The sequence below is a fragment of the Indicator indicator genome, chromosome 10 (genome assembly GCF_027791375.1).
Source record: "Indicator indicator isolate 239-I01 chromosome 10, UM_Iind_1.1, whole genome shotgun sequence".
In the NCBI taxonomy this organism is placed as follows: Eukaryota; Metazoa; Chordata; class Aves; order Piciformes; family Indicatoridae; genus Indicator; species Indicator indicator.
Genome location: NC_072019.1, coordinates 29256557 through 29279402, shown reverse-complemented (window position 1 = coordinate 29279402; position 22846 = coordinate 29256557). Strand labels below are relative to the sequence as shown.

The 22846-nt window shown below is 51.6% G+C and overlaps 1 protein-coding gene and 1 non-coding gene across 3 annotated transcripts in view; one reads left to right on the top strand and one right to left on the bottom strand.

Annotated features, from left to right (window-relative positions):
• Window positions 1–6212: 6212 nt before the first annotated feature.
• NEGR1 (neuronal growth regulator 1) overlaps window positions 6213–22846 on the top strand; it is a 270314-nt gene continuing 253680 nt past the window's right edge. For both annotated transcript variants that reach the window (XM_054383953.1, XM_054383952.1), the window contains exon 1: window positions 6213–6382. In XM_054383953.1, the coding sequence (XP_054239928.1) occupies window positions 6213–6382 (170 nt within the window). The remainder of the gene's footprint in view (window positions 6383–22846) is intronic.
• LOC128969749 (U6 spliceosomal RNA) lies at window positions 16152–16253 on the bottom strand. Its single transcript, XR_008489163.1, has one exon. It is a non-coding gene; the product is annotated as a U6 spliceosomal RNA (small nuclear RNA).

Genomic DNA, 22846 nt, shown 5'->3' with positions numbered 1-22846 from the left:
GGTCTGAAAGGTTTGAAACTGGAGCAGGGCAGGTTTAGGTTGGACATCAGGAGGAAGTTCTTTGCTATGAGATCAGTGAAACATTGGAACAGGTTGAAGCCCCATCCCTGGAGACATTCAAGGTCACAATTAATGTGGCCCTGAGCAGCCTGATCTGGTTGGAGGTGTTTCTGCTGACTGCAGGAGGGCTAGGCAAGATGACCTTTGAGGGTCTCTTCCAAACTGATGCAATCTTTGGATGATGGATGCAAGATGGAAATGAGTTCTGCCTGGTGGCTCTCGGTGCGTGCCGGTGCACACCGCTGCCTTTCCACTGCAGTAGGGACACACAGCACAGGCCAAGTCTTCCCAGACTTGAGAAGAACCAGGAGAGAAGGGAGCTTCTGAATGGCTTGTGTATTGGAAAGATATCACTGGAGCTTGTGTTTTATCAGAAGGCACCCATGGATCCACTCCTCCTTTGAGGGTTCTTTGTTTCGCACATCTTCTGCTGTCTGCTGTGGGCAGAGCTGCTTCTGCAGCCCTGTGCTGCCAAGTGAAAAACTCAGAGAAGGCAATGGCCTAAAATGATGGAAATTAGAATTGCAGAATCAGAATCTTCAGGTTGGAAGGGACATTTCAAAGTGATCCAGTCCAAATGCCCCACAGTCAGAAGGGAAAGCTGCGACTAGAGCAGATTGCTCAGAGCCTGAGCAAGCCTGACCTGGATTGTTTCCAGGGATGGGGCAGCTCCCACCTCTCTGGGCAGCTTGGACCAGGGTCTCACTGCTCTCAGTGTCAAACATTTCTCCCTTCTCTCCAGTCTGAATCTCCCTCTTTGAGTTCAAACCATCACCCCTTGTCCTGTCACAACAGGCCCTGCCCCAAAGTCTGTCCCCAGCTTTCTGTTTGGCCCATTTAAAGTCTACCAAAAGGTCTCCTGGAGCCTTCTCTTCTCCAGGCTGAACAACTCCAACTCTGTCTGTCCTCAGCTTTCTGTCTGCCCCCTTTAAGTCCTGACAACACTCAAGCTGTTTTTCAGATGCTGTGGGTGATGCCAACCAAAGGCATTTGGCAGTTAGATGGAAACCTTTGAGCTCTTCCAGAAGCATCTATCTCCAAAGCAAACAAATGCCTGCATGGAAATGGCCTGGTGTCTTCTGGCAGAGCTCAATAGAAAGGTTTTGATTAGAGCAATTAACAAAATTAGGGGGCATGGTTCCTTCCAGCACCACAGCCTGAAGACCTTGGGCTTCACTACCTCGAAAGTGCTGGTGCCATGGATGTCCTTTGGAACAGGAAACATGGTGCCCATCCTGCAACCAAGGCTAAAAAGTGTGGGAATGGAGCTGAGTCCCTGCCCACCTCTGGTGCAATTAGGGTAATTAGCAGCTGGTAAGCTAATTAGTTGGTAAGCTGGTGGCTAAGCAGGGTCCAAAGTACACAGGGAAATGAAACGATCTGAAGCTTCACATGATCAGGAATTAAACCCAATGTGACCAAAGCTGAAGACCAGCAATCCAACAACCACCTATTAGGACAGTCAGAAGGGTGTCCCTGAGGAGATTATTCCACCAAAGCCCTGTCTCTGGGTCCAGGCAGGACAGGACATGATCCATGGGGTTTTACCCACAGTGATTCATGGCTGTGCTACATAATCCCTCACTGTGCTTAATGCCAGCTATGTGGTGGAGAATCCAAGAATCATGGCATGGTGGGGCTGGGAAGGGACCTCTGGAGATCATCCAGTCCAACACCCCTGCTAACAGCAGGGGCATCCACAGCAGCTTGCCCAGCATCACAATGGCCAGGAGGGTTTGGAAGCTCTGCAGAGAAGGAGACTCCACAACCTCTCTGGGCAGCCTGCTCCAGGGCTCCAGCACCCTCACAACAAAGAAGTTTCACCTTAAGTTTTCTTAAGGATTAGAGCAACCTGGTCTAGTGGAAGATGTCCCTTCCCATGGCAGGGGGATTGGAACTAGATGACTTTTAATGTCCCTTCCAACTCCAACCATTCTATGGTTCTGTGTATGCACAAAGAACAAAACTATTTCCATGGAGAGATGATGGAAATCTTCCATATTACCTGGGGAACTATGGGTTGCTTTTGACTCCTCACAGGTTGGGTTCACCTCACAGGTGGTTTTGCTTGTCAAAAAAAGGAATAAACATCATTAAGCAAAGAAATAAAAGGATAATCTGGAACACAGGAAGGTTCCACCTGAAAAGGTGGAGAAACTTCTTTGTTGTGAGGGTGCAGGAACCCTGCAGCAGGCTGCCCAGAGAGGTTGTGGAGTCTCCTTCTCTGGAGAGCTTCCAGCCCCCTCCAGACATTGTGATCCTGGGCAAGCTGCTGTAGCAGGGTGGGGTTGGACTGGATGATCTCCAGAGTTCCCTTCCAACCCTCACCACGCCAGGGTTCAGGGATTCTGTGCCAGATCTGGGTTCTCCAAACACAGAGGATATTTCTTCCAGCCCAACTGCACGTTTCTGTTTGGAGCTGCTCAGAACAGCTCCATTTATTTGTTGTTTTCAAGTTTTGGTTCAGCAGTTGGCACAAACACACCAGACTGAGTCACTGACTTCACACTTGGCTTTTTGCTTCATTCCCTTCTGTGTGTTTAATTCTCCTGTAGCTGTTCCTTCATGCTGCTGACAAAACATGGGAGCTGAAGGGCTAGAGGAAGCTACAGGAGAATTGGTTACATTTAGGAGCCTGGAGCATCTCTGTGAGGAGGGGAAAGGCTGAGAGACCTGGGGCTGTTGAGCCTGGAGAAGAGCAGCCTGAGAGGGCTGTCAGTGCTCAGCAAGAGATAAAGGGGCCACATGATGGGGCTTGGATCTTCTCAGTGGTGCCCAGCAACAGGACAATGGGTAGCAAGTACAAACTAGAACCTAGGAGGTTCCACCTGAACAAGAGGAGAACTCTTTGGTGTGAGGGTTTTGGAGCCCTAGGGTGGACTGTCCAGCCACTCCTCCCAGCTCTGTACCAACAAGAGACTTGCTGATGGTCCACTCTGTCCCTTCATGCAGGTCACTGAGGAAGGACATGGCACTCTGGGACATGGTTCCATGGTCATGGTGGTGTTAGGTCAATGGTTGGACTCAATGATCTTAAAGGTCTTTTTCAACTAAAACCATTGTATGACGCTGTAAGGCATTGAACCCACTACACACCACTGAGGGATATCATGAGGTGAGGGACTCCAGCTCTTCTTTTCTTCGTCAAGGAGAATTTGGAGGTCTGGATGAAGGCTCTATAATATCACAGAAGTGGAGGAAGAATTCCCTTCTGTGCACACTGGAATTTGTAGTGGAAAGATCTAATCTCTCCACTTCTGTTGAGCGAGCAATGACAACCTTGGGAGGGCCAGATGTGTGTGAATCAGAATCACAGAGTGTCTGGGTTGGAAGGGACCCTCAAAAGTCCTCCACTCCAACCCTGCTGCAGTCAGCAGGGATATCTGCAAGTAGAGCAGGTTGCTCAGAGCCCAGGGATGGGGCATCTCCCCTCTCTTTGGGCAGCTTGGGCCAGGGTCTCACTACCTTCAAGGTCAAACATTTCTTCCTTCTCTCCAGAGTTTCCATCTTTGAGTTCAGACCATCACACCCTGACCTGTTCAAAAGTCTGTCCCCTGCTTTCTGGGTGGTCATTTAAGCACTGAAAGACCACCAGAAGATCTCCCTGGAGCCTTCTCTTCTCCAGGCTGAACAACCCTAACTCTCTCAGCCTTGCCTCACAGCAGAGGGCTTCTAGACGTTGTGGTTTACACAACTACTCCACAGCATCCCACTGAGGTGTGACCTCATGTCATGAATCATTGCAGTGGGTTGTAGACACTGTCAGCAAAGAGGACACCACAGTTTTCAGAGGCTGAGAACATTGTGAGGGTGTTTGAGATGCTGGAGAGGAACACAGGGGGAAAGAAGATGGTTAATCTGGAACAGGCTGGTCAGGGAAGTGGTGGAGCCACCATCCCTGGAGGTGTTCAAGAAACATGTGGACATGGCTCTTGGGAACATGATTTAACAGCCATGGTGGTGTTGGTTTGCTCTTTGGACTTGAGGATCTTAGAGGTCTGCAATTCTGTGATGTCTGTCTGTAGGGAAATCAGCAGTCAGTGGATTTTTGCTCCTTTTTCCTTGCTGTTGGTGAATACCTCCAGCTTTCCTGGTGGGATTTGAGGAACTCTGAGCATCAAGGTTACCAAACCTATATTCCTCAAAGGCCTACATGGTTCCTCTCGACATTCCAGCATGTCCAGAAGCAGGGTTTAAGCCTCACCATGGGGCTGTTGGTGTCATTTGCACTCCCACCACCCCCTTGAAGTCCCTTTTGTCATTGCTGGTGTTTGGCAGGGTGGGGAATTTGCATGGAACCCCAAAGTGGAAGCGTGGTGACCAGGAGCCATCCCTGAGAATGGGGCAGATCCCTGAGGATGTGGCATACTGGGAGCAGGATTGGCGGCTCTGGATGCAGGACCTGTGGTGAGGAGGGTAGGCAAACCCCCAAGATGAGGGGTGGGATGTGGGGTACTTTTTGAGCCATCTGCCAGTGCTGGGTGTGCATCCCACAGAAACTGAGGAGGGGAGACTGCAAATTGGGGTGCTGGGGGGCAGGACCTGGGGGGGATGGAGGGGGGGTCTGTTGGTGCTGGATGGGCACCCCGTGGGGGAGGGGGGAGCTGAAAATGCAGATGCTGAGAGACAGGACATGATCGGGGGGGGGGGGGGGGGGGGAGGGTACTAAGGGGGAGCTGCTGGTGCTGGGTGAGTAGTGATGGAAGGGCTGCAAACCGGGGTGTTGAGTTGGGGGTCTCTGAGGGGGGGGTCTACCAGTTGTGGGTGCACAGCCAGGGGCGGAGGGGCTGCAGACTGGCGTACCGAGGTGGGGGGGACACCGAGGGAAGGGTCTGCTGGTGCTGGATGTGCACTCGTGGTGGGACTGCAAACTGGGACGCACCGAGGGGGCTTCTACCAATTCTGGATGAGCATCCGAGGGTGGGGGGAAGTGCAAACTGGGATGTAAGGGTTCTGGGGGGGAGCAGCGGTACACAGCCCGGGGGTGGGGGGGCAGGTGTCTGCCGGTGCTGGATACACACCCGGGAGAGGGAAGCTGCAACCCGGGATGTCCAGGGGGAGGACGCAGAGGAGAACACCGGCGGGAAGGGGGGGTAGGGGGGGAAGGAGGAGCGGGGTGTGGGGGGGGGAAAGGAGGGGCGGGGGGGGGGGGGGGGGGGGGACGTTTGCCAACCGAAATGCCGAAGAGGGGGACACCAAGGGGGGATCTACCCGTCCTGGATGCGCACCCGGGGCGGGGGAGAGGGAGGGAGGTGGGGGGGTGCTGCAACCTGGGACGTAATGTGTGGGGGACGCAGGGGCACTCTGGGGGAGGGGGGGTCTGCCGGTACTGAATGGACACCGGCGCCTGCCAACCGAGATGCCGAGAGGGGGACACCCCAAGAAGGGATCTACCGGTTCCGAATGCTCACCCAGGGTGTGAGAGGGGCTGCAAACTGGGATGTCAAGGGTGGGGGAAGCGCGAATTGTAATGGGGGATGGGATGGGACAGCGCGGGGGGAGTCTACCGGTGCTGGATGGACACCGGCGTGGAAAGGAAGAGATCAAGGGGAGATCTGCTGGTGCAGATGCGCACTGGTAGGGGGGCTGCAAACTGGGTTGCCGAGGAGGGGGCCACCAGGGTGGTCTGCCGGTACTGGATGGACACCAGGGTGTGTGTGGCGGGGGGGGGGCGTTTGTCAAACGAGATGCTAAGGCAGTGGAAGGGACACGGAGAGAAGGGGGAAGGTGCTGTCTGCGCAGCCGGCAGGCAGCGGGAAGAGGACGGAGGCTGCAAAGCAAAGCAGGATGCTGAGGGGCGGGCCAAAGGAGGCCTGGGAGGGGGGGAGGGATGGGAGGGGGGGGAGGCGGGGAGGGGGAACGGGACCGGAGGAAGGCGGTGCGCATCCCTCCGCCGCCGGGACGGTTGCCAAGGAGACGGCTGCGTGGCAACGGGGGCTGGCAGCGGGGGCCACCCGCTCGCCGCCTTGCTTGGGCGAGCCTGGGCTTCTTCTCTATCCCCTTTCCTCGCTGGATGCTGCGTTGGCAACACCTTCATTGCCCACCCCACCCCATCCTCAGGACCTCGGAGCTACCTAGGGTTGAGTGGTGGTGGTGGTTGGTGGGCTGGGGGACAACGTTTGGGTCGCCCCACAAGGAGAAGAAACGCGGAGATGGTGCCGCTGGTGCGGAGCTCCGGGGGCTCCCACCAGTGGCTGACAATTGTGGTCCTCGGTCTATGCTGGTTTTTAAGCCCTGGGAGATTGGCTGCTCCTGGTGGAGATTTCCCTGGAGCCACCGTGGACAACCTGGTGGTCAGGAAAGGGGACACGGCGGTGCTTAGGTAGGACGCGAATCCGCGGGGTTTGGGGTGGTGGCAGGGGGTGGAATAACCCCGTGGTGACCATGGTGGTTTGGGAATGACCCCATAACCACTGCAGCATCCCCCTGAAAGCGGTTGGGGCTCATGGGAATGATTCCATCGTGGTCATGGTGGTTTGGGAATGACCCCAGCACCACCACAGCACCCTCCTGAGAGGGGTTGGGGCTCCCGGTGGAGTCTGTTTGAGCTTTACCGGGAGCCCCATCCCCTCCTGGGGGGATGCTGTGGTGGTGCTGGATCCCATTATGGTGCTGGAGCTGGTTTACTCCTCTGTTTAGAAGTTTGGCAATCATCTACTGGGGGACATGATGCAGTTTTAGGAGGTTTCTGCAGCATCTGAGCATTGCTGAGCCTCTAAGGATGGTCCTCATCAGGCTGAAGTCTTGGTAGTGGGGTGTTTTGTCATTTTTTCTCTCCTTTTTTATGTGGCAGATAGGATTTGTGTCTTTGAATTGCATCCTTGAGCGTAGCTCTGTTATTAATTCTCCTAATGAACCCTCATGGTGTCTTCACTCTGCTTGAGTGGAGCAAAAATTTGTTTACCAGCATTCATCTCCTCAAATCCTCCTTAATGATTTGTAGTTGTTGTTAACCCTCTGCCTCCATTTGGTCTTATTCCCCCCCCCCACCTCTGATTTTAACTTTTTATTTATCTGTTGTACTTTTGTCATGATTTTTGTAAGGTGGGGGGGAGGACAAATCACATTTCCTCTCGATCTCGGATCGCAGTTGGGTGGAACCTTTCCATGCTTGTGATAAATCTCTCATTTAATTAGCAGCAATTTGAGTTATAAAGTCTCTGCCTGGTCAGTTTTCCTGTTGGGGGTGGCCTTAATTTAGCCCTCCAAAGTCTTTTAGCCCTATGCATCTTTAATGACCCCTCAACCCCCTGTTCAGACACCACATGAGGTATTTTCAGCAGCAATTTTGAGCTGTTTTGTAGCAAGTCAGCCTTGCTCCTGCTGTAGTAGCTACAGAAAAATCAGTAGATGTCTATGTAGGGCAGCTGAGAAAGATTTTTTTTTCCCCCCCTCTCTGTGTTGTGAGGTGTCCTGAAGCCCTCATGCTTTTCTGGAATTAGGGAATCCAAGGAAATCAAAATAAAGTCTGCTTTATTTGTACTCAGAAGCTGCAGAGGAGGCAACTCGCTGAGTTGACAGGCAGGGAAGACACTCAGCCAGCACTAAAACCTCATTAGAGCCCAAACAAATGTAGCTTTAGAGCTAGCTAATTAAAATTAAAAAAAAAAAATCATGGGATTCCTCTGGAGGTTCCCTCCTGGTGGGTTTCAGCTGGAGCCCACACGGCGTTAGAGGCCCCGAGACTGCGCCCGAGACGCGGTGGCTGCGCAGCTGGATCGGTTACATAAATGAAATTAGAGCTGGAGGAGGATTAAAACCTTCCTTTTGCCTAGGAGGGGGGTGGGGAGGGAAGGGAGAGGATGTATTTGATGGAGAGATTTTGCTGAAGGAGACCTCAGCACTGCTCCCCAGCTCCGGACCTAAGCCGTGAGAGGGGGAAGCAATTTGGGTGACGTTTGGGTTTCCATCCTTCTTGCTCTGCTGCTAACTTCTCTCATTTCTCATGCCTCTTGCAGCCTTCTCTGGCAAACCTGAGTTGATTTTGCAGGCTTTCCTGACACACTAGAGTTGATTTTTGCAGGCTTTTCTAGCAAACCAGAGTTCATTTTTGCAGGCTTTCCTGGCAAACCAGAGTTCATTTTTGCAGGCTTTCCTGGCACACCAGAGTTGATTTTGCAGGCTTTTCTGGCACAGCAGAGCTGATTTTTGCAGGCTTTTCTGGCAAACCAGAGTTGATTTTTGCAGGCTTTTCTGGCACACCAGAGTTGATTTTGCTTTCAGCTGGTGTTGACTGGGAGAGCAAACCCTTCCAAGAGCATGCAGAGGGTGGGTAAAGCTGTTTGTCTTGGGTCTTGCTGCACATCATGACTGCTCCTCTTGAATTTTTCCTCACTGTGGCTTAAATATCTTTTTAATACACATTCAGATCACTGCTCTTAGTATCCTAAGGATCAGTGACATTTGGGTTTCCATCCTTCTTGCTCTGCCTTTGACTCCTTCCATTTCACATGCCTTTTGCAGGCTTTTCTGGCAAATCAGAGTTCATTTTGCTTTCAACTGGTGCTGACTGGGGAAATGTAGGGTCACTGGGAGATAAAACCCTTCTAAGAGCATGCAGAGGATGGGTAGAGTTGTTCATCTCCAGTCTTGGTACACATCATCACTGCTCCTCCTGAGTTTTTCCCTCACTGTTTGTAGCATAAATGTGTTTTAATATCCATTAAGCTCACTGTTGAAGGATCAGAAGCTGGCTGTGCATTTAAACACAGCCTCCAGTCAGCTGCCATTTGGGTGTTACAAAAGGAGGGTTGTTTTTGTGTGGCTTTCCCCCCCCCCCCCCCCCCCCCCCCACTCTGTAGCTCTGTAGCCATCTGAATTTAGCTCTTCCCAGTCACTGTGCACTGCAGCATCCAAAGTTGGCTGTGCAAGGCAGTTGCCAGGTTCTTACAGCAAGATGGCCATCAGCCTTCTGTTGGCACATGTTGATCCACCTCCCAGCATCCAGCTTCTTCTGTTTAATCTGTTCTCCAGCAACCAAGACTTCAAAACTTACCTCCTTGCTCTGGCATGAAGGCAGCACCATGCCCGAAGCACTGAGCATTCCCTCAATAATTGATGCTGGAGCAGGGAAGTGATGCCCTGCCTTTGAGTCAGCATCTTCTGGCTGCAGGCAGGTGAGGGTGATGGCTGTGATGTGCATTTCAGTGGAGGCATCACCCAAGGAGAGGGTGCTGGGTGTGCTGCTGGAGCTCCTGCTTGGCCTCACACCCTCTGCCAGCTCCTAGAGTTGTGGTGAAGCTCCTCAGAGCTTCCACTGGGGTGCTCAGCTTTGTTGTGCATTGACACATGCTTTGAGAGGGAATAAACGGGGGAAACGAGGCTCTTAATTGGGAACAGGCTGCCCAGGGAGGTGGTGGAGTCCCCATCCCTGGAGGTGTTCAAGAAATGTGTGGCCATGGCACCTGGGGGCATGGTTTAATGGCCATGGTGGTTGGACTGAATGATCTTGGAAGTCTTTTCCAGCCCAACACTTCTGCAGTTCTGTGAGGTGTGTCTGTAGGGATATCCGCAGTCAATAGATTTTCTGCTCCATCTTCCTTGCTGTTGTTGAACCTCTCCAGCTCTCCTGCTGGGATTTGAGGAACTCTGAACAGCAGAGTGGCCAAACCTGTGTTCCAGAAAGGCTGCACAGTTACTCCTGCTCTGGCAGGGGGGTTGGACCTGATGATCTCTTGAGGTCCCTTCCAACCTCTGATATACTGTGAGACTGTGAGACTCTGGACCTTCCAGAAGCAGTGTTTAAGCCTCACTGTGGGGCTGTTGGCATCACTTGCACTCCCACCACTCTTCTGAACCCCCTTTTGACTTTGGTGGTGTTTCCCAGGGTGGGGAATTTGTATGGAACCCCAAGGTGGGCGAAAATTTGTGTGGAACCCCAAGGTGGAAGAAAATTTGTGTGGAACCCCAAGGTGGGAGAAAATTTGTATGGAACCCCAAGGTGGAAGAAAATTTGTGTGGAACCCCAAGGTGGGAGTGCGATGGCCAAGAGCCGTCCCTGAGGATGTGGCAGATCCCTGAGGATGTGGCAGATCCCTGAGGGTGTGGCATGCTGGGAACAGGGTTGGAGGATCTAGATGAAGGAACTGAGATGTGGAGGGGACAAACCAGGGTGCTGAGGGGTGGGATTCTGGATTCAGCCATGGACAAACTTAGTTGTGAGTCTTGTTTTTGAGCTAAAATATTAGGGAAGAGAATGCGTCAGCTGCTTGAACGACGGAATGAGCCAAGTTCCAGTCTCAGTCCTCACATAATTAAGTTTTCATTGTCTTTGCTAAAGATGAGGGATAAAAACCTCCTGTGGCTGCTGAGGCTTTCCAGGAACAGCTCTAAGTGTTAACACCAAGTGAAGTCAGTAGCACAGCTCGTTTTGGACTGGTTAATTTGTACAAGAGTGGAATGAATCAGCTCAGCACCAAATGCATGCAGTGTTCATCCAGTGCTGGAGAAGAGAAGCTCTGAGTGTTGCTCCCTGCCCACTTCTCCTGCTTGGCATGGGCCCTCCATCACCCCTCACTGCACACTGTGGGCACACTCCCTGTCCTTTGCTGCCTGAACCCCCATGGTGCTGGTCAACACCCTCAGTCCTCACTGCCCAGACCCCCATAGGGGTGGTCAATGTTCACCGTGCTCATCATTGGACCCCAACAGGGCTGGGCCACACTCCCCATCCTCACCACTGGACCACCATGGAGTTGGTCAGTGCCTTCCATGCATACAAGACTCCAACAGGGCTGGGCCATGCTCTTCATCCTTAACAAGCAGACCACCATGGGGATAGACCATGTCCCCCATCCTCACTGCTGGATCCCCATGGTGCTGGGTCAACACCTCCCATGCTCACCACACCCCAGCAGGGCTGGACCACACTCCCCATCCTCACAACTCAACCCCTGTGAGGCTGGATCATATTCACTGTCCTCACCACCAGACCACTGTGGGGCTGGACCACACTACCCCAGGTCCCTGGCATGTTGGGATGCTCATGGATCTCCTCAACGCCAGCAAAGAGCCTGGATCCCCACATGGCACCCCACATCAGAGGGCCTGGCAGAACAGTTTGCCAAGGACATCCCTAAGCACCTGTTTTGGCACAGAAAACATCTTAGCAATGACTTTTAACACAAACCTCTTGTTAGCCAAGGTGCTCCTCACGATGTTGAGTTCTTTCTGTGGTCTCTGTCATTAAAACCTGGTTTCTTCCTCTTTTTTTTCCAACTTGGGACTGATCATAAGATTGTTTGGGTTGGAAAAGCCCTCTAAGATCAAGTCCAACCATCAACTCAACCATCAACACCACCAGGGCCAATAAACCATGTCCCAGAAGTGCCATGTCCACATGTTTCTTGAACACCTCCAGGGATGGTGACTCTACCACCTCATTGACCACCACCTCCCCTGATCCAGGCAGTCCCCATGCTGCTTGTGATACAGTTTGTTGAAGTTCTAAGAAATCCTTCTCAGTAATTCAGCTTTTTTAGATGGAAAAATTCTGGGAAGCTGCTCATTTTCAGGAGCATAATCCTGTCCTGCTTCTCCTCGATGTTCTTCCCAGGCAACCAGTTAAGATTTAATGAGGACATGAGAGGAAGGAGAGAGCAAGCTGTAAAAACATGGTTTTATTAAAGGAATAAATTGTTGGGTTGTAAACTGCCAGGAATACAGAGAAGAGGCTGGATTTCAGGCTGGGTTTCTCAGGTGACGCTTTTCCAGACCTCCTGTAAGGAGAAGGCTCACCATGGGTTTGCAGACCATGGAAATGGCCATTGGGCTGTTTGGAGGTGAAAAATGCCAAGCAATTTCATAGAGCCATAGAATTGTTTGTGTTGGAAAGGCCTCTGAGATCATCCACTCCAACCATCAATCCAACACCCTTTTATGTTTCAGTGCTTCAAGGGGACAAGCAGAATGCTGGGGACAGACTTTTGAGCAGGGCCTGTTGTGACAGGACAAGAGGGGATGGTCTGAAATCAAAGAAGGAGCTTCAGCCTGAAGAGAAGGCAGAAATGTTTGGCACTGAGGGTGCTGAGAGCCTGGCTTTGGTTGCCCAAAGGGGCAGGAGATGCTCCATGCCTGGAACTATTGCAGGTCAGGTGGTTTGGGGTTCTAGCTGCAGCTGTCCCTGCTGACTGCAGGGGGGTTGGACAAGATGAGCTTTCCACCCAAATCACTGATTCTGGGATTCTGGGATTCTGGGATCCTGGGACTGAGGATGCTCTTCCTGATACTGGGACTGCAGATCTCTTTCCTCACCTCCATGCCCTTCCTGGACTTCACTGAAGCTCTGTGGCATGGCCACATTCATTCCCACACTCTCAAAGCTATCATGCAGAGTTCCTATCATGTCCAATATCTTCTCCCAACCTGAATCACAGAATTGTTTAGGTTGGAAAAGAGCTCTAAGGTCAGCAAGTCTAAGCACCAACCCAACACCACCATGACCATCAAACCATGTCCCCAAGTGCCATGGCCACACATTTCTTGACCACCTCCAGGGATGGTGACTCCCCCAGCTCCCTGTGCAGCCTGTTCCAATGGCTGAGCACTCTTGCAGCAAAGAGATTGTTCCTAACATCCAATCTAATTTGCTCTGGACAGGCACACGCAGTTTCCTTCCCCTTTGGGGGTTAATTTGTTGTCCCTTTACTGCGGGTGGCGTGCTGCAGCAGGAGAATTCACTTCTGTGGTTGCAGCACAAGAGGCTTCTGCTTCCGTGGAAAAAGATGAATAGAAGATAAAAAGATACAGATTAAGAAAGAAAAGATAAATTGTCTCTGGTTTCCTGTGCTGATGCTTAGCTGGGTTTCAGTTCCTGTGTGTGGAGCCTTTCTTGGCTTTGTACATGTAGCAGTGAAATCCCAAGTAGATGTTTCCTACAAGGTCCTACAGGCATCACCTACAATTTGTAAACCTCAGATCCCCTCAGATTGGAAATGCACAGATCTGAAAGTGACCAAAATAGATTCCTCTGTCACACAAAGTTTCTTATCCTGCATTTTGTCTGTCTTTAAAGCTCACGGCTGTCAAAAGCTGCTTTTCTTGAGAGTCCTTTTCTGTTTTGTCATCGTGGTAAATGTCCAAGCTAAACTTCCCCTTGGGCAACCTGAGGCCATTTCCTTTTTGCCCTGTCACTTGTGCCTTGGGAGAAGAGACCAAGCCCCACCTGGCTCCAGCCTCCTTCCAGGGAGTTGTGGAGAGCCAGAAGGTCTCCTCTCAGCTTCCTTGTGTCCAGGCTGAACAAGCCCAGTTCCCTCAGCTGCTCTTCACCATGTCTGTTCCCCAGACCCTTCAACAGCTTTACTGCCCTTCTCTGGACCTGCTCCAGCTCCTCAATGCCTTTCTTGGAGTGATTGGCCCAAAACTGAACCCAGTACTCGAAGTGTGGCCTCACCAGTGCCCAGTCCATGGGGACAATCACTGCCCTGGTCCTGCTGGTTACACCATTGCTGATCCAGGCCAAGAATGTGGTGCAGCAGCCAGGCTGGAGGGAAGGGATCCATCCAGAGGCACCTGGACAGGCTGGAGAGCTGGGCACAAACCAACCTCAGGAGGTTCAACAAGACCAAGGGCAGGGTCCTGCAGCTGGGTGGAGGCAATCCCAAGCAGAAATGCAGGCTGGGCAGGGACTGGCTGGAAAGCAGCCCTGAGGAGAGGGACTTGGGGGTGCTGGGGGAGGAGAAGCTCAGCAGGAGCTGTCAGTGTGCACTTGCAGCCCAGAAAGCCAAGCAGAGCCTGGGCTGCATCAGGAGAAGTGTGGCCAGCAGGGCAAGGGAGGGGATTCTCCCCCTCTGCTCAGCTCTGCTGAGACCCCACCTGGAGTACTGCATCCAGGTCTGGAGCCTCTATTCCAAGAGGGATCTGGAGGTGCTGGAAGGTGTCCAGAGAAGGGCCACCAGGATGAGCAGAGGGCTGGAGCTGCTCTGCTATGAGAACAGACTGAGAGAGTTGGGGCTGTTCAGTCTGGAGAAGAGAAGGCTCTGAGGTGACCTTCTTGTGGCCTTCCAGGATCTGAAGGGGGCTCCAAGAAAGCTGGGGAGGGACTTTTTAGGCTCTCAAGGAGTGCCAGGCCTGGGGGGAATGGAATCAAGCTGGAAGTGGGGAGATTCAGAGTGGAGGTGAGGAAGAAGTTCTTCCCCATGAGAGTGGTGAGAGCCTGGAATGGGTTGTGCAGGGAGGTGGTTGAGGCCCCATCCCTGGAGGTGTTTGCAGCCAGGCTGGATGAGGCTCTGGCCAGCCTGCTGTAGTGTGAGGTGTCCCTGGGCATGGCAGGGGGGTTGGAACTGGATGAGCCTTGTGGTCCCTTCCAACCCTGACTGATTCTAGGATTCTATGATATGATGCACCCACTCCTCTTTAACCCACCACACCATTCCATGCTTCTAAGTCTGCAGCAGCTCCAGCTGTAGCTCTGCTGCAGTGTTTCTTTCAATGCTGGCAGAGATCTGCTGGTGACTGACAGATGAGAATGTCCCAATGGTGAATTTGACAGAAGTTTTGATTTTTATACCTGCAAATCTGTGAAGGAAAAAAAAATACATTTAGGGGAAGCAGAACATGATCTTTTTGAATTCAAACCCACCATCAATCTGTTGGAGCAGAGCTTCCTTCAGCCACAGTGGACAATCTGGTGGTCAGACAGCCAAGCAACCATCGTTAGTTCTGCATAATTAAAACAAAGAGAGTCTCCAGCTGCTAGCAGGAGCACTGAAAAAATAACCTCATTCAAGTGAGGTTCACTTTGGACACCAGGAACAAATTTGTTTCCTGCAAAAGTGGTCAGGCATTGGAACAGGCTGCCCAGGGAGGTGGTGGAGTCACCATCTCTGGAGGTGTTCTGTGGGCATGGCACTTGGGGACATGGTTTCATGGCCATGGTGTGGTTGGGTTGATGGTTGGACTGGATCTTGGAGGTCTTTTCCAACCAAAACACTTCTATGATTAGCATAGCTTAGCACAGAGTACTTCTTGGAGGAGCTGTTGCTGGTGCAGGTGTCTGAGGCTGAAGGAGGTTCTCTGTGTGCTTGCTGTGGGGTTTTGCTGTGCTGCTGTAAACACAGAGGGAGAGGTTGGGGTTTCAGTTCAGGACAGCATCTGTGGCACACCTGCTACATTTGCATAATGCAAGGCTGTCAGAAGCAGCCAGGAGCCCTCTTGCCTCTGAAAAACACAGGCAGACATCATTTAGTGAACAGTTTGATGTCTTTGGTGTTTCACTGGCTTCACAGATAAAAAACCCAACATAGAATCATGGAATGGGTTGGGCTGGAAAGGACCTTTGAGATCATCCACTTCCAACCTTCCTGCCACAGCCAGGGACACCTCCCACTAGACCAGCTTGCTCAAAGCCTCATCCAAACTGGCCATGAACACCTCCAGGAAAGGGACCTCCACGATGGAATCACAGAGTATCTTTGATTGGAAAAGACTCTCAAGATCATCTAGTTCAACCTTCAACCCTGCACTGCAAGGTCAGCACTAAGCCATGTCCCTAAGTGCCAGGTCCACACAACATTTAAACACCTCTAGGGATGGTGACTCCACCACTGCCCTGGGCAGACTATTCCAATGTGTGCTAACAACCTCCCTGGGCAACCTGTTCCAGTGTCTCACCACCCTCACTGCAAAGAATTACTTCCTAATCTCCAGTCTGAATCTCCTCTCTTCCAGCTCAAATCCATTGCCCCTAATCCTATCACTACAAGCCCTTGTCAAAAGTCCCTCCCCAGCTCTCCTGTAGCCCCCTTCAGGTGCTGGAAGGCTGCTCTCCCTGGAGCCTTCTCCTCTCCAGGCTGAACAGCTCCAACTCTCCCAACCTGTCCTCACAGAGGAGGTGCTCCAGCCCTCTGATCATTGTCTCCTCTGGACCTGCTTCAACAGTCCCATGTCCTTCTTGTGTTGGGGACAGCAGAACTGGACACAGCACTCCCAGTGGGGTCTCACCAGAGCAGAGCAGTGCAGAGGGGCAGAACTCCCTCCCTGTCCTGCTGCTCTCACTGCTTTTGATGCAGCCCAAGCCCACAGCTGCCTTCTGGGCTGCAAGCCACCACTGCCGGCTCATGGTGAATTTTTCATCAAATGACACCCCCAAGAAAAAAAATCTGGGAAGCTGCAAGAATTTGTGTCATTCTTGTGCAGGGGCCATGCTCATCTTCTCTGTGTCTGTAGCTCATTCACCACCATACAGCAGCTCTGGAGAGTTTGTCCTCCCTTCCTGAGATCCAAGTCCCACGCAACACAAACCCTCCTGCTAAATTTATTCCAGGTCTGAAGGAGACACTGCAGAACTTTGTCCTTTCTTCCTTGGGAGTGAGTGACTGACAGCTTTGTGGTCTTGCTCTTGCAGGACTCTTTGGTCTTCAACAGAAGCTGTTGTGTGTGGAGGAGAGATGTTTCTGTAAAGCATGATTCCCATATGGAGTTAGAGAGATACTGGCATTAGTGGTAATGTTGTTCTGTCAGGTGTCTTGGACACCTTCTGGATCCCTGAAGGTGTCCAAGAAATGTGTGGCTATGGCACTTTGGGACATAGTTTAATGGCTGTGGTGGCCTTAGGTTGACTTGATGATCTTGGAGGTCTTTTCCAAGCCAAACAACTCCATGATTCTAAGAGGCTGGTGGGCAGGTTAGCAGTAGGAACTGGTGGGAAGCAGGACCTGGTAAGAGTTATAAATACCCATCTCAAGAAGAAAACAAGGCTTTGAAACTCCCATTTCTTCCTAATTGGAGAGAGGACCATCTGTAAGCCGCAGGTCTGGAGGCTCTCTGTGGCTTTGCTGCTGGCTACAGATTTAATGAGCTTAATGAAGCAAGGACAACATGAGGACAGCTCCCTCCAAGGCAACAGGAGGGAGGGAGAGAGGGGGACATCTCAAACCAAGTTCTGGTTGATGTGGTATGGTTAAGATGTTTGGCATTATGCAAAAACAGGCAGCAGAGGTCATCCATCCAGTGCTAAGGCAGGAGCACCCACAGCAGCTTGTCCAGGATCACCATGGCCAGGTGGCTTTGGAAGCTCTCCAGAGAAGAAGAGTCTGCAACCTCTCACAGCAAAGAAGTTCACCCTAGGTTCCAGTTTGTGCCTGTTGCCCCTTGTCCTGTGGCTGAGCACCACTGACAAGAGTCTGGCCCCATCTTCTTCCCCCACCCTTTAGCTCTTGTTGAGCAGTTGAGAAGATTCCCCCCCAGGCTGCTCTTCTCCAGCCTAAAATCCAATATTTTTTTTTTTTTTCAGCAGGATTTAATAAATTACCAGCTCAGGTGCTGAGATATCTAAGGAGAGATTTTCCTTCCATTCTCCCAGCTCTGGGGTTTAGTAACATGTGTGGAAGTTTGCAGTGACAACGTCTCAGAGCTCTTCACTCTGGGGAGCAGGAGCGCAGGACCAAGCCCTCATGTCCCTGCTCTCTGTGATTTTGGGGTTGGTTTCATTCAGGAAAGTTTACTCTTTTCCTTCAAATCAGCAGCAGAAACACTCTGAGGAAAGGTGCAGAAGCCCAAAGAGTTCTTGTTGCAAAGCAATAACTTTACTGTCTGGAGTGCAGGGCAGGTTTGCACAGCCCAGGGGCTGCTGCCAGCAGTGAGAACCTGATGGGGACAGGCACTGCCTGGGCTGGGCTGCAGAAAGCCTCTGCCTTGCACTTGACCTGCCCACATCAAGGGCACTGCCACAGCTTGTGCCCCGTGCTGGGGGCAGGAAGGCAGAGGTGGCACCTGAGAGGAGGAGTGGACAGGACAGGGGATCTTAAACTGGTGCCCTGTTAGTGCTGGGTTATTGGCTGCATGTGATGGTCTTACAGGTCTCTTCCAACATAAATTCTAAGTCCTGAAGGGTGTTCTGCTGGGTGACTCTGGTCTCTGCATCATCTGATGTTTCTTCATGGTCCCTTGCCAGTCTGGAAAGCTCTTGGTGGCTGTGAGCTACCAGCTAGTGGTGACTCTTCTGCTGGAAGCCAAAACCCTCTGTGGAATGTGTAGCATGTGGTAATGAGCCTGAAGTGTTGCTGGGAACAGGGTGGGAGGAGCTGGCTGATAGGACATGTGGCCCCTCCATGAGCTCACTTCTTGGTAGCAAACCACCAATTTCTGAGTTAGAATTATCAGAAGGAAGTTTAATGGGGGAGGGTGAAACTGAACACACTATGCTTGCCTGTTCTTTGTGGTGCTGCCCACTGGAAAGGTTCAACATGGCCTGGACAGCCTGGAGAAGTAGGCTGAAGACAACCTCGTGAGGTTCAGTAAGGCAAAGCACAAGGTCCTGCACCTAGGTTGGGGCAATCCTTGACATCAGTCCAGGCTGGGAGATGATGAGATTGAGAGCAGCCCTGAAGAAAAGGTCTTGGGGGGTGCTTCTGGATGAGAAGGTGGACAAGAGCCATCCATGGGCATTTGCAGCCCACAAGGCCAATGGCATCCTGGGTTGCATCATGAGAAACTGGCCAAGAGATGGAGAGAGGTGATTCTGCCCCTCTGCTCTGCTGAGACCTCACCTGCAGTGCTGTATCCACCTCTGTAGCCCCCAACAAAAGAGAGACATGGACCTGCTGGAGAGGGTCCAGAGAAGGACCACAAAGATGATCAGAATGCTGGAGCACCTCTCCTACAAGGACAGGGTGGGAGAGTTGGGTCTGTTCAGCCTGGAGGCATGAAGGTTCCAGGGACACCTCAAAGCTGCATCTCAATGTCTCAGGGGGACCTACAGGAAGGCTGGAGAGGGACTCTTCAGAAGGGTCTGTGGTGATAGAACAAAGGGCAACGGTTTGAAACTGGTGCAGGGGAGATTTGGGTTGGACATCAAGAGGAAGTTCTTCACAATGAGGGTGGTGAAACACTGGAACAGGTTGCCCAGGGATGTGGCTGAAGCCCCATCTCTGTAGGCATTCAAGGTCAAACCTGATGTGGCCCTGGGCAGCTTGATCTAGTTGGAGGTGTCCCTGCTGGCTGCAGGGGGCTGAACAAGATGACCTTTGAGGGTCCCTTCTCCTGAGGTCTTCTCTGCAAGATAAATAAAGCCAACTGTGGTCAGACATTTCAACAGGCTGCCCAGGGAGGTGGTGGAGTCACCATCCCTGGAGGTGTTCAAGCAATGTGTGGACATGGCACTTTGGGGACATGGTTTAATGGCCAGGGTGGTGTTGGGTTGATGGTTGGACTGGATGATCCTGGAGGCCTCTTCCAACCAAAGCAATTACATGCTTCAAGTAGCTAACTCCATCAGGTCTACAAGCAATTCCTTCAGTTATTCTGTTCCTAACCACCACAATACAGCTGCTTTTAATGAGGGATTTGGAGGAGATAAACTAAATCAGTTAAAAACCAAGCACAACTGTACACAAAGGGTTCAGAAAGGACTTAAGATTATTAATCCTAGAATCATAAAATCCTAGAATCAGTCAGGGTTGGAAGGGACCTCAAGGATCATCCAGTTCCAACCTCCCTGCCATGCCCAGGGACACCTCACACTACAGCAGGCTGGCCAGAGCCTCATCCAGCCTGGCTGCAAACACCTCCAGGGCTGGGGCCTCAACCACCTCCCTGCACAACCCATTCCAGGCTCTCACCACTCTCCTGGGGAAGAACTTCTTCCTCACCTCCACTCTCAATCTCCCCACTTCCAGCTTGATTCCATTCCCTCCAGTCCTATCACTCCCTGACAGCCTAAAAAGTCCCTCCCCAGCTTTCTTGGAGCCCCCTTCAGATCCTGCAAGGCCACAAGAAGGTCACCTCAGAGCCTTCTCTTCTCCACACTCAACAGCCCCAACTCTCTCAGTCTGTCCTCATAGCAGAGGAGCTCCAGCCCTCTGCTCATCCTGGTGGCCCTTCTCTGGACACCTTCCAGCATCTCCAGATCCCTCTTGGAATAGAGGCTCCAGACCTGGATGCAGTACTCCAGGTGGGGTCTCAGCAGAGCTGAGCAGAGGGGGAGAATCCCCTCCCTTGCCCTGCTGGCCACACTTCTCCTGATGCAGCCCAGGCTCTGCTTGGCTTTCTGGGCTGCAAGTGCACACTGACAGCTCCTGCTGAGCTTCTCATCCCCCAGCACTCCCAAGTCCCTCTCCTCAGTTTCCTTTTAAGTGATAGTCTGTCCAGCAGCTCCTTGCTCATCCAGGCAGGCCTCCTAGCATTCTTCCCTGCTTTTCTCTTTGTTGGTATACATTGCTCTTGGACACAGAGGAGGTGGTCCTTGAATACTGACCAGCTGTCCTGGGCCCCTCTTCCCTCTAGGGCTTTGTCCCACGACACTTTGGCCAGCAGATCCCTTGACATATTTGGGGATCTGGGCTTCTGATTTATGGAGGTAGCTCAGTTCTGTGCTTTACCAGGCATGATGGAAGATCTCATCCTGGTGGGAGTTAGAGGTGCAGTGATTTTACAGGTTATTTTGTTGCTGATGAAGTGGGATAATACAAAATGGTGTGGTGATTTAACACTTTGCTCTGTAGGAGTCATAAATAGTATGTAGCTGTATAAATAAATATATAACTAATGTCTATAAAATAAATCTAAAAATATTTATAAATTTAAGATGACACTATAACATATTCACACTACTCCAGAGCTACAGAATCCCAGCATGAAGAGGGTTGGAAGGGATCTCTGGAGAGGTCCCTAAAGCAGGGGCACCCACAGCAGCTTGCCCAGCATCACAATGCCCAGCTGGCTTTGGAAGCTCTCCACACAAGGAGACTCCACAACCTCTCTGGGCAGCCTGCTCCAGGGCTCCAGCACCCTCAAAGTGAAGATGTCTCTCCAGATACAGCCTCCTGACTTCCAGTTTGTGCCTGTTGCCCCATTGTCCTGTCCCTGGGCACCACCTCCTGACCTCATGAGCTCTGTGGTTCCATGGAGTGCAGCTCACTATTAGGCTATTAGGCTATCAGGTAATGATAGGAGATGCTGGTAGGTGTCCAGAGAAGGGCCACCAGGATGAGCAGAGGGCTGGAGCTGCTCTGCTATGAGGAGAGACTGAGAGAGTTGGGGCTGTTCAGTCTGGAGAAGAGAAGGCTCTGAGGTGACCTTCTTGTGGCCTTCCAGGATCTGAAGGGGGCTCCAAGAAAGCTGGGGAGGGACTTTTTAGGCTCTCAGGGAGTGACAGGACTGGGGGGAATGGAATCAAGCTGGAAGTGGGGAGATTCAGGCTGGAGGTGAGGAAGAAGTTCTTCCCCAGGAGAGTGGTGAGAGCCTGGAATGGGTTGTGCAGGGAGGTGGTTGAGGCCCCAGCCCTGGAGGTGTTTGCAGCCAGGCTGGATGAGGCTCTGGCCAGCCTGCTGTAGTGTGAGGTGTCCCTGGGCATGGCAGGGGGGTTGGAACTGGATGAGCCTTGTGGTCCCTTCCAACCCTGACTGATTCTATCCTACGATTCACTGCACTGTAAAGCCCCTTTAGAGAATGGCTTTGGGATGAGAGGTATGAAAGTGTTCTGTTCCATGACCAAGCTGAGCTCATGGGCAGCAAGGTTGATCTCCTGCTTGCATGTGGTCATAGTTACAAGGTCAAGGGAGGCTGCTTCCTGGTGTGGTGAGATTTGTATCCTTAAGCACAAGGATTGGTTCCCTCCCATCCCATCAATTGGATTTAAATTGCAAGGGAATCCAGCAAAGAGAAATGGATCTGCATGTCCTGTGGCTCAGCACCACTGAGAAGAGTCTGTCCCCATCCTGTTGCCCCCCCACAGGTCCTTCAGCTTTTGCTGAGCATTGCTCAGATCCCCTCTGGGGCTGCTCTTCTGCAGACTCACCAGCCCCAGGGCTCTCAGCCTTTCCTCCTCACAGAGATGCTCCAGGCCCCTTCAGCAGCTTAATTTAATTCATTAAAAGTATTTATCTCTGTCATAATTATCTTGAATTTACCACAGGAATTCAATCACTAAACTGGCCAAATCAGGTGCTTTAAAATGTGTTCCAGGGCGAGCAGGGTTGAAGTGTTTCACCATCTAGCTGCTACTTTAGGTCATCTTGATATTAGTTAAATTGTATTGCAGCACTTGAGGCAAACCAGTTATGATTGGGCTCACCAGGGCACTTATAATCACCCTCCCACTTCATTCTCTTAATTCTGGCTGAAGACAGTTATTAAGGAAATCTAAAATTCAATATTAAAAATGTCATTGAAATGCCAATAGAAACAGTGGGGGGAGAAATGGCTGATTAAGCTGAAGCTTTTCTTCAGGCAAGGAGGGTCTCTCATACCACAGCTCTTGGTTTCTGAGGTGTAAATAGATCACAGAACCATAGAATTGTTTGGGTTGGAAATGACCTCTGAGATCAGTTAGTCCAACCTTCAACCCAACACCACCATGGACATTAAACCATGACCACAAGTGCCATGTCCACATGTTTCAGGAATACCTTCAGGCATGGTGACTCCTCCCTGGGCAGCCTTTTCCAGTACATGAGAAACCTTTCTGCTAAGAAATTGTTCCTCATGTCCAACCTAAACCTCCCCTGGCACAATTTCAGACCATTTCACAGTCCCACAGTGTATCAGAGGTTAGAAGGGACCTCAAGAGATCATCAGGTTAATTGAATTAATTGCATTTAACTCCTTATTTTATATCTGCATAAACCTTCTCTATCACAGTATATCACAGTCTATCAGAGGTTGGAAGGGACCTCAAGAGATCATCAGGTCCAACCCCCTGCCAGAGCAGCAGCACTTAGGGTAGTCTGCACAGGAATGCAGCCAGGGGGGGTTGGAAAGGCTCCAGAGAAGGAGACTCCACAACCCCCCTGGGCAGCCTGCTCCAGGGCTCTGGCACCCTCACTGCAAAGAAGTTTCTCCTCATGGTGAG